The sequence below is a fragment of the Chiloscyllium plagiosum genome, unplaced genomic scaffold, assembly GCF_037043375.1.
Source record: "Chiloscyllium plagiosum isolate Xiang-an unplaced genomic scaffold, Cpla_swu_hap1 HiC_scaffold_5, whole genome shotgun sequence".
NCBI classification, from domain to species: domain Eukaryota; kingdom Metazoa; phylum Chordata; class Chondrichthyes; order Orectolobiformes; family Hemiscylliidae; genus Chiloscyllium; species Chiloscyllium plagiosum.
In genome coordinates, this window is record NW_028270143.1 from 107,806,326 (window position 1) to 107,818,427 (window position 12,102).

Consider the following 12,102-nt stretch of genomic DNA (forward strand, 5'->3'; position numbering starts at 1 on the left):
TAAAGGCCTTAACTGCACAGATTCACTGCTGTGTCAGCAGTGTGGATTTCTTCTCTTTGTCCCTTACAAACCATCTGCCTGCTGCCTTTGTCTGTCTCCCTTTTAAAAGTGCTATTGTTTTGACTTTTTTTTTCTCCAAAATTCCAAAACAATTGCAACAGTGTATAAAACAGTAATTGCTGCTCCTGGAATTCGAGAAAATCACCTCCAATATCTAATATACCTGAAAAACGGAGCAGCCTTTTACAGCTAGAAATTTTTCCTGTCCTCTATCTTGGATTACTCAGAATCCTTACACTGCCAAGATTCAACAAAGTGGTTCGTCGTCATCTACCTTGAGTATTTATACATGAGCAATGAATTTGACCTTGCCAGGAGCACTTGCATTCCATGAGTGAATGAAATAAGCATTCTGAACTGTGGAATTATTCATAGGTCAATTGCATTGCTTTAACAAATTTAATTTTGTTCTGTAACTTGTAAGTTATGTATTTCAAGGAATTTCACTATCTACTGATATGACAGAAAAGGGCATTTTTAATTTTTTCAAGATTCTTGAGTCTATTCAGTCTGTTCTTGGAGAATTCATCAGTGCTGTTCACACCTGGCATGGAACCCATGACGCAGTTCACCAAGAGATACTTTCAACACTTCTGGCTGCAATGCTGGCTGAAACCATTCATTCTTTAAAAAAGGTGAGCTTGAAAAGTATGGCTCAATGTACTATTATATCGCTTATCTACCATGTTTTAGCAAAGTTGGGTTATTGTACTGTACTTGGCTTGTTTCATTGAGCTATAGAATGTCTTATTATGCATCACACAAGTAAGTACAACAGAGAGGGGGCTGATGTAGTTTATTTCTTCAATTCATGATGAGGTCATGCCTAATCTTCCTGATTGAGTTGAGCTGTATTGCAATGTAGGCTGAATAAAATGTAAGTATTGCAAATGATGCTTGTGGTTATCTGGTGGCTGATATTTTGAAGTAAATGTACATTAATTGAGTTGCTGCATTCCCTGTGAAATATAAAGTAGTCTCTTCAATTGATGCTCTGCAAAAACAATTATATTTATTGCTCTTCCACAGTTAAGTGATTTCCATCTGTACAAAAGCATTTTCCTGGAAATTACAGGCATTCTGAATGTCACTATAACATTGCAAATCATTGGAGATGGGTCTTGCATATTGAATTGTGAACTGTTTTTTTGTCGGTACGTGTTCAGAAGCATCACGTGATTTGGAGCAAGTCCAATACACTTCATGATCTCCTGTTCAGGTTTTCTGGCATCTGCATATAACATACTATTGCATTCAACTCTGATTTCCTGTCCTTATTTCATATGACTTCAGTGATTATCTAGCAAGGCTTACAATAATTTGGGAAGGGCAGTGGTCAGTTGTAACACATTTTTCTGCACTACAAACTGAAGAGCTGAGAGTAATAACTAAGGCACTAATTGAATTGTTTCAACATGCTAACTGGTTAGCATACTCTAACTACTGTGCAGTGAATATTACCTAGATTTTTTTATATGTAATAGATGTAATGAATGTTGAATTGCTGCAAATTATAATTCTTAAACTGGCCATTTGATTGATTTTAGGTCATTTTTGTGATTATCAGTTAAAGGACCGTTTGTGCTAATTTCATAATTAGCAAAAGTGTTATGTAATGATTAGTGTTTTCTGTACAAATTACCATCCAGTTTACAGAATGAACTCTATAGAGTATGCTACTTAAAGATACAATCTTGAATAAAATGAATTTCAGCACTTATGTAACAAAATGTTCGAATTGAGATCTTTTGACAATATATTATTTGACAATTATTTGACTAGTGAGTTCAGCAATAGTAAATATTTTTAAATATAGTACAATAAAAAAAACACTGTCATCTCTTGAATGAATGGAGAAGCCTCAATATTTTAAACACAGATGTTTGTAATTTTCTAAATTATACATAAGTTGATTAAAAGAAAATATTTTGGAAGCTTGGTTGTTGGAATTTCAGAAGTCATGATTTATACTCTTCATAAATTTATTCTTTTATCTAATTCCTCAATGTGTATTTTCAATTTTAGAAATCTGATCCAGAAGATGTCGTTCCACCTGAAACCACTGATGACCTGCCACTACTTTCAAGCTACTTTCTGGCCATTGTGTTAAAATATCCTGGTGTAATGAAGTAAGATTAAATGAAGTAACTGATGGCTAACTAGCAATTAGTAACAATTAAGAGTGGTGTTTTTATTTCATTTCTAGGAAACATTATTATGTTATTTGAGACAAGATTATGTTTTTTCTTCAAAATTGAAAAAATAGAAACCTATCTATATATTCTTGACTCTTTCTTTCATTGGGTGTAAACCAAAGATTGCAGTTTGCCACAAAATCGTTGAGACAGTATTTTTTTATTAGCCACTGCTGAGTGTATTGTATATGTTTGTTTTAAACTGTTATGGTATATTGAATATAAGCAGTACCTCAATTCAAATAGTGTTAAGATTGAGCCACGATGTAGCTCAAAGAGCAATTTACTTTTTATTCTATCATATATTTTGAGTTTCGATTAGGCTATAGTCACGCTTACTTAATAAATACCAGTAAAGGTTTTGATGTTGTATTGTGTTATTTGGGTCAAATTCAGTATTGTCATGCTGTGGTTCTGTTCGCCGAGCTGGAAGTTTTTGTTGCAAACGTTTCGTCCCCTGTCTAGGTGACATCCTCAGTGCTTGGGAGCCTCCTGTGAAGCGCTTCTGTGGTGTTTCCTCCGGCATTTATAGTGGCCTGTCCCTGCAGCTTCCGGTTGTCAGTTTCAGCTGTCCGCTGTAGTGGCCGGTATATTGGGTCCAGGTCGATGTGTTTGTTGATGGAGTTTGTGGATGAGTGCCATGCTTCTAGGAATTCCCTGGTTGTTCTTTGTTTCGCTTGTCCTATAATGGTAGTGTTGTCCCAGTCAAATTCATGTTGCTTGTCATCTGCGTGTGTGGCTGGTCGTGTCGTTTCGTGGCTAGTTGATGTTTGTGGATGCGGATCGTTAGCTGTCTTCCTGTTTGTCCTATATAGTGTTTTGTGCAGTCCTTGCATGGGATTTTGTATTGTACAAAATCCCATGCAAGGACTGCACAAAACACTATATAGGACAAACGGGAAGACAGCTAACGATCCGCATCCACAAACATCAACTAGCCACGAAATGACACGACCAGCTATCCCTAGTAGCCACACACGCAAATGACAAGCAACATGAATTTGACTGGGAGGAAACACCACAGAAGAGCTTCACAGGAGGCTCCCAAGCACCGAGGATGTCACCTAGACGGGACGAAACGTTTGCAACAAAAACTTCCAGCTCGGCGAACAGAACCACGGCAACGAGCACCCGAGCTACAAATCTTCTCACAAACTTTGATCAGTATTGTCATCTTTAATTGCAATTTGCTGTGTCAACTAACAAATATTTTAAGTACTGTTCATAGATGCATAGAGATGTACAGCATGGAAACAAACCCTCGGTCCAACCCGTCCATGCCGACCAGATATCTCAACCCAATCTAGTCCCACCTGCCAGCACCTGGCCCATATCCCTCCAAACCCTTCCTATTCATATACCCATCCAAATGCCTTTTAAATGTTGCAATTATACCAGCCTTCACCACTTCCTCTGGCAACTCATTCCATACACTTACCACTCTCTGGATGAAAAAGTTGCCCCGTAAGTCTCTTTTATATCTTTCCCCTCTCATCCTAAACCTATGCCCTCTAGTTCTGGACTCCCCCACCCCAGGGGAAAGACTTTGTCTATTTACCCTATCCATGCCCCTCATAATTTTGTAAACCTCTATAAGGTCACCCTTCAGCCTCCAAAGCTCCAGGGAAAACAAGCCCAGTCTGTTCAGCCTCTCCCTATAGCTCAAATCCTCCAACCCTGGCAATATCCATGTAAATCTTTTCTGAACCCTTTCAAGTTTCACAACATCTTTCCAATAGGAAGGAGACCAGAATTGCATGCAATATTCCAATAGTGGCCTAACCAATGTCCTGTACAGCCGCAACATGACCTCCCAACTCCTCTACTCAATACTCTGATCAATAAAGGAAAGCATACCAAATGCCGCCTTCACTATCCTGTCTCCCTGCGGCTCCACTTTCAAGGAGCTATGAACCTGCACTCCAAGGTCTCTTTGTTCAGCAACACTCCCTACGATTTTACCATTAAATGTATAAGTCCTGCTAAGATTTGCTTTCCCAAAATGCAGCACCTCACATTTATCTGAATTAAACTCCATCTGCCACTTCTTAGCCCATTGGCCCATCTGTTCATGATCCTGTTCTGTGGTTTCTTTGACCTGTTTCAAAGAAAACATGCTGATCATTACTTGAATGTGAAGAACGTGTTTAGCTCTAGTCAAATAGAGAATATATATTTTTTTAAATCTTTTCTGTTTTAAAATTAGATTATTCTCTGCTTAAATAACTGAATCAGTATCAATTATTGTTTCTACTAGAAAACGGCTGGTAATAATTATTGCCCATCTCTTTAGATCATTTTTAAATGAATTAATGGACTGCATAAATTCTGAAGCAATACAAGGAGTTGTGGGATTGGTGGCTGCTCTCTATATCCTGCTTGTACTTAGTAGAGGTAAGTTATACATCATAAGATTTATATGGACACAAGTTTCGCTTAGGTAGCATAACAGAATTGCAAACATATTTCAAGTAACTTGGGAATGATGACTGAAGTACTGTGATTGTAGATGAGCTGTGTCATCTGGTCCATTACGTTATTGAATGTACTTACAATTTTCAAATGAACTTGGGCAGTTTTTCAAAAGATGCCAAACAACTGCCCTGATTCTTCTTCTATCAGTCTTTATGTTTTTCAAAAAGCAATACATAGAATTACATATTTACAATTATATTTTGCCATTGACATACACTTGAAGCGTTGTCACTGTTGTAATGTCAGAAAAGCATCTGTTGTGGATATCTCCTATTTTTCTTGCTTTCAAAAGTGAAGGGATTGGTGCTGAAAACGATGAAAAAATGAAAATAATGCTAATAAATTCTCAGAGTCAGATAGCATGGAAGCGGATGCTTCAATTAACTCGTCCATGCCAACCAAATTTCCCAAATTAAACTAGTCCCACTGGTCTCCATTTGGCCCATATCCCTCTAGTCTTTCCTATTCACAACCTGTCCAAATGTCTTTAAATATTTTAACTGTACCACTTCTTCTGGCAGTTGATTCCACATCTGAACCACTCTCTGAAAATGTTGTCCTTCAAGTTTCTTTCAAATTTTTCTCTTCTCGCCATAAAAATATGCCCCCTAGTTTTGAACTCCCCCACCCTTGGGAAAAGACCTTTGCTGTTCATCTTCTCTATGCCCCTCGTGATTTTGTAAACCTCTATAAAGTTACCCCTCAACCTCCTACGCTCCAATGAAAAATGTACCAGATTGGAAACTAGTTTTTAATAGCTAGTTTTGGTAAAATGTGGAAAGCAGCCATCATCATCATCAAATGAACTCTCGCTCCTGCCACATTGAAGGTGTTCCAACTAGATGAACAAAACTGACCAAATCCCTCTGAAGTAAACTAAGTACAATAAAGATAAATGGTGCCTCACCTCACCTGTTCAATGTGCTGTCTATAAAGTTTCCAGATCAATTTTCTGAACCTTAGAATGTATTTTATTGGATAGGCAGGACTTCTACCACCAGAATCTTATAGTGGCCCAATAGTGGTCAATTAAGTGTCTGAAAGACTGTTGGACTTCCTCACACTTGTTGAAGGTTCTATGCTGCTTCTCAAACTACTAAGTAGGACCCTCATTGACCTAACAGTATTTTTGCTTTCAAATGTAGATTGGTTTTAGCTGGGGGCCAATCAGTTTAGCGCCTATTCTCGGAAGCTCACTTGACACTATGCTATCCTCTTGGGCTATCTGTATGGATTGCTAATGTGTATTGGCTGGTGACGAAATCTCAGATAAAGCAATAGTGTGCTTCATATGCAGTGCAAACATCTGGAAAAGGTCTGAGACATACTTTACTTTTATGAATGGATGGTTGAGATGAACATAGATATTTCTTCCACAGTGCAAAACAGCATATTTTAAAAACATAAGGAACTAATAATAGATACAGAAGTCAACCGGAGAGTGTCCACCACTCCCCTCCTCCTCCTGCATTCACCACCCCCCCCCCCCCACCCCAGCCCCAATCCGCGCACACACACACACACACACAACCTTTGAGCTTGCTCCTCCATTGTATATGATCTTGGGTGATCTGCCTCAATGCCACTCTCCATCCTCCTGTATAACATAATCCTGACGTTAATGATATTTGAGAAGATTTGTAGCTCAGGTGATGATAAGTATGTAAGTTAGCTCGCTGGGCTGGAAGATTTGGTTTCAGACATTTCGTCACCATACTAGGTAACATCTCGCAGAAAAAGCAGTCCTAGTCAGAGGATCAAACAACAATTGCAAAGATGCCAGGAAAAAAAAACTTCCTTGCAGAATTTGAATCCACATTAAAAAATAACATTTTTTCAGAGGAAATACAGCAGACCATAAAACAAGCTATTGCAAAAAAAGGCCAAAAAAAGGAAGGAAACACATTTAATGCTCAATATAATAAAGCCTTAGGAAGACTTAAAGACAAAAACATTATAATAATTCCTGCAGACAAGGGACGCATGACCGTTATTTTAAACAAATCCAACTATCTTGAAAAGGCAAATGCTCTGCTTGTAGGTACTAAAACTTACCAGCAGGTGGCAATGACCTGACCCCACAACCAATAAACAGAATCTCATCTTTTCTAACAGGACTTATAAATCAGGAGAATTAAACAGGACAGACTTCCAAAATATGGGTCCAACACACCACGCTTCTAATGGATTACCAAAAATACACAAACCTGGGGCCCCCCTCAGACCCATAATCTCCCTACCTGGTACACCAACATACAGACTAGCCAAGGAACTCCACCAAAAATTAAACACCTAATTGAAGATTCATGCCACTCCATTCACTTCACCCAAGGATTCCTGAGCACTATCAAAAATGTCAAGATAGAAGAGGACAAAATACAGGTCTCCTTTGACATTACAGCCCTTTTTATATCAATTAACATCGACTTGACCAAAGAAACACTGGCATCACTACTGGGAAAACCAGGACCACAAACACCAGACAGCACCAACTTCATCAGCCAGGACAACATCCTCAAGCTAGTGTTCCTGTGCCTCACCACCCACTTCACATTCAAAAACAAAACCTACAAACAAGTCAACGGAACACTCATGGGATCACCAATATCAGGTCTCCTATTGGAAGCAGTGATGCAGAAACTTGAACAAGCTGCCCTCCCATCTATCCAACCCAAACTTTGGGGTCTGCTATTTGGAGGACACCTTTGTCATCACAAAAGGTGATGAGGGGAAAGCGGTAGATGTGGTATATATGGATTTTAGTAAGGCGTTTGATAAGGTTCCCCATGGTAGGCTACTGCAGAAAATACGGAGATATGGCATTGAGGGTGAGTTGGAGGTTTGGATTAGGAATTGGCTGGATGGAAGAAGACAGAGGGTAGTAGTTGATGGCAAAGTTTCGTCATGGAGTGCCGTCACTAGCGGTGTTCCGCAAGGATCTGTTTTGGGACCATTGCTGTTTGTCATTTTTATAAATGACCTGGAAGAGGGGTTAGAAGGTTGGGTGAGCAAGTTTGCGGATGATACGAAAGTCGGAGGAGTTGTTGACAGTGAGGAAGGATGTGGCAGGTTACAGCAGGATATAGAGAAGCTGCAGAGCTGGGCAGAAAGGTGGCAAATGGAATTCAATGTAGCTAAGTGTGAGGTGATTCACTTTGGGAAGAATAACAAAAAGATGGGGTACTGGGCTAATGGTCGGATACTTGGTAGTGTGGATGAGCAGAGGGATCTTGGTGTCCATGTACACAGATCTCTGAAAGTTGCCACCCAGGTAAATAGTGCGGTGAGGAAGGCATATGGCGTACTGGCTTTTATTGGTAGAGGAATTGAGTTCCGGAGTCCTGAGGTCATGATGCAGTTGTATAAGACTCTGGTGCGGCCGCATCTGGAATATTGTGTGCAGTTTTGGTCGCCATACTATAGGAAGGACGTGGAGGCACTGGAACGGGTGCAGAGGAGGTTTACCAGGATGTTGCCTGGTATGGAAGGAAGATCGTATGAGGAAAGACTGAGACACTTGGGGCTGTTTTCATTAGAGAAAAGAAGGTTTAGGGGTGACTTGATTGAGGTGTACAAGATGATTAGGGGGTTAGATAGAGTTGACAGTGTGAACCTTTTCCTGCGTATGGAGTCGGGTATTACAAGGGGGCATAGCTTTAAATTAAGGGGGGGTAGATATAGGACTGAAATTAGGGGTAGGTTCTTCACTCAGCGAGTCGTAAGTTCATGGAATGCCCTGCCAGTAGCAGTGGTGGACTCTCCCTCTTTATGGGCATTTAAGCGGGCATTGGATAGGTATATGGAGGATAGTGGGTTAGTATAGGTTAGGTGGGCTTGGATCGGCGCAACATCGAGGGCCAAAGGGCCTGTACTGCGCTGTATTCTTCTATGTTCTATGTTCTAAAACCGAACAAATTAGAGGAAACATACAACACCATTAACAATATCCTGACAGGCGTAAAATTCACAAAAAGGAGGGGAATGACAACAGACTTCCATTCCTAAACATGACAGTTGAAAGTACAGTTAACAGAGAGTTTAAAACCAGCATCTACAGAAAAACAAACATAGACCAAGTACTTAATTTCAGAAGCAATCATCCCAGTACCCACAAATGGAACTGGATCAAGACATTATTTCAATGAGTTACATCACATTGCAGCACCCAAGAACTACAAAAAGCAGAAGAAAAATATCTATACAAGCTTTTCAAGAAAAGCTGATACCTAATAAACACAATCCGCCAATTCCTCAGAAAGAAATCCAAAAAAGCAGACACAATGCAAACAAAAACTATAGCCACATTACCTTACATCAAAAACATATCAGAAATTACTTCCAAACTACTCAGATCCCTTGGCATCCTGGTGGCCCACAAACCTACCAACACACTTAAAATAGCAACTAATGAAATTAACGGATCCATTGGATACTACCGGCAAATCTAACTTCCTTTACAAGATACCATGCAAGAACTGTCAAAACACTACATCAGACAAACAACCAGGAAACTTGCCATCAGGATACATGTACACAAAACTAGCCACTAAAAAACGCGACCTACTCTCTCTAGTTTCCATACGTACAGACAAAGAAAGACACCACTTTGACTGGGACAACACACACATTCCAGGACAGGCGAAACAAAGACATGCACGAGAATTCTTAGAGGCGTGGCATGATGGATTTCTAACCAGAACTCCATCAATAAACACATTGATTTAGATCCTATCTACTTTCCCTTTCTAAAGAAAAACTGAAATGACACCACCCACCTTAAGAAACCAAGACCTATACATAGAGAGGTGGGACATGCCACCAGTGCTTCACCGGGGGCTCTCACTGATGATCTTACCTAGTATGGTGGCAAAATGTCTGAAAACAAATCTTCCAGCAAGCTAACTTACATACATAATCCTTCTGTCTCAATAGCTCTTTCACTTTTATTTCCTTTTGTGGAGACATATACAGTTCAAAACTTGGTTCTGCGCTAAGGAAAATAGTCAACTCTGAAAATAGTTCCAGTGGCTTATCTTGAAACCAATGTTTAGTGGATCAGATCTAAGTTACCGTATGCAACCAGAAGGAAATGCTGTTATGAAACAAGTCATTACTAACTCTTCCTTCCCGGTTTTGTGTAACGATCGCTGTTAACAGATCTGTTCTCTTCATTACTGTGAATTAACTGTTTTCCTAGTATCTTTTCCTTTTGTTTGCTTGCTTTTCTCGTCTGAAGATTATAGGAGTGGACAAAATGTATCCTAGTTTCCCAATTCATTTAAAAAGCCTTCCTTCAAAAATTGGTCCAGGTAGCATATCGGTGTTCTTATGATTTTAAATGCAAAGGTGTGACAAATTGGAGACCTCCACAAACTCTCATTAATGTTTCTGAAACGACAAAGGGGGATAATTTATCCAGTATAAACATCTTGTCTATTTTCTTTCTCTAAATTTATGTTTTTTTTCAGTTGTTGGAGAGGATTTAAAATATATGGCAGTATATTTTAAAAACAATCTTTTGATTAAGCCTGTTAGTGTATTGATTTGATCTTTTTAAATAAAAATTGGGGAGCACCCATTTCCAGTTTCTAAAGGCAATTTATTTTGTGCAGGTAAAGTGACAAGAACTGCAATCAAAGAGACAGCAGTAGCCATTCACATGAAGTTTCAGTGTTATAATGGAGTAGCAACAGAGTTGAGTGACGTTGAAAGGTATGATTTTAAAAATGTTTATGCCACAAGTATTTTAAGCATTTTCTCTTCTTTAAAACATATCTACAATTATGCAGGAAAACCATGCATTCTAATTTAAAATGGATGCCAAATAACGTTATCCAATTTGATGAATTGCAAAAATGGTGTTTCTTTCCTACAACAGAAGTAACTATACAGTTCTAAATATTGAGATAATAATATCGAAGCTTTAATGCTCTAACATTGCTAAATAGTCAGTCTATTGATAAAGCATGTTGGGTGTATTCAGTTTTATCTCTTGTAAAAACAGTACTATCTAAAGCAGAAAGGATGTGATGTTATTCCATTTCTAATATTTGGAATAATGCAAGATGTAATGTATTTAAGTTTAAGATGCCATTAAAATGAGCTTCATTGGCCTGCACTTTTTAAAATTGCAAACAAAGTTATATTGAACAAAAATAGGAGATGCAACATTTAGGAATTACAAATAGTTGTTGTACTAAGAATATAGAATGGCATTCAGAAGTTTTAATGTATTCACTCACGGGATGTGGATATTACTGGCTGGGCAGCATTTATTGCACGTCCCTAGTTGCCCTTGAAGATGGTGCTGAGTTATCCTCTTGAACTGCTGCAGTCCATGTGCTGTAGGTACCCCCACGTAAGGGGGAGATTTCCAGGATGGTAGGTTTCCTTCTCTGACGGACATTACTGAACCAGATGGGTTTCACTGACAGTCGATAGTTTTGGGATTTGAACCTGGGTCCCCAGAACATTAGCCAAGTTTCTGGACTAATAGTCCAGTAAAAATACCACTAGCCCTGTCTTTCCTGTAAGAATATATAGCAGTTTGCATAGATAAGAGAAGTGGGAATGATCTTTTTTCTTTTAAGCATTTTTCCTATTGACTATTTCAATAACAATTTCAGTATGGGTTAATGGTTACATAATGCTCAATAATATTTTGAAATTTAACATTCAGGAAAATGCATAATGTGCTTTGTTATGGGCTACTACGTTTTGGGGCAGAATATAATTTAGCTAAAATGGGATTTGAAAACTACATGTATGGAATTAGACTTTCTTGTTTTACAGAGCCTTGTACACATCTTCAAACAAACATCTGGAAGATCTTTTACATTTGTAAACTTCTGCAGGTGCAAATGTGTTCTTTCTATTTTTAAAAATCTTCACATTGAATGTGAAAGTCGATGCAATAAAGCTGCAAAACATTTCATTTTTTAAAATTTTGCAATATACCTTGTAGAAACATATTTGTACATATCTTCTCTAATGTAATTTAAAATTGTATTTGTAATGTATGAAATTTGGTTACTTAGTTTCAGATTCTTTCTAAATAGTATAAGGTGAAAGTACATGTACAACTCTTCTCTCACGTAAAAAAGAGGAATCTATTTTCTTATATTTTGAAATAATGAAAATAATGTCATTTTGTACTTTTATTCTGGATTGCAATATTTTGCCAGGAGATGTCACTGAAACATACTATAATATTGTAGTGAGATCTGTTATGTCTAATGAAAGGCTTTATATTTAAAAAAAGAAAATGCATTGCTAATGTTTAAAAATCTGTGTTTGGGAAATGAATTACCTTTTGTTATTTGAATTAAATAATGTAAAACGTTTTGGTGAATATGTAATAAAGCTTTTAGTG

At 38.2% G+C, this 12,102-nt stretch overlaps 1 protein-coding gene across 2 annotated transcripts in view; it reads left to right on the forward strand.

The window, feature by feature from the left end:
• The window catches only part of ncapg2 (non-SMC condensin II complex, subunit G2), a 102,988-nt gene extending 90,886 nt beyond the window's left edge, over positions 1–12,102 (forward strand). For both annotated transcript variants that reach the window (XM_043690695.2, XM_043690696.2), the window contains exons 24-28: positions 552–695; positions 2,086–2,189; positions 4,549–4,649; positions 10,343–10,442; positions 11,523–12,102. In XM_043690695.2, the coding sequence (XP_043546630.2) occupies positions 552–695; positions 2,086–2,189; positions 4,549–4,649; positions 10,343–10,442; positions 11,523–11,574 (501 nt within the window). In that variant the 3' untranslated portion in view covers positions 11,575–12,102. The remainder of the gene's footprint in view (positions 1–551; positions 696–2,085; positions 2,190–4,548; positions 4,650–10,342; positions 10,443–11,522) is intronic.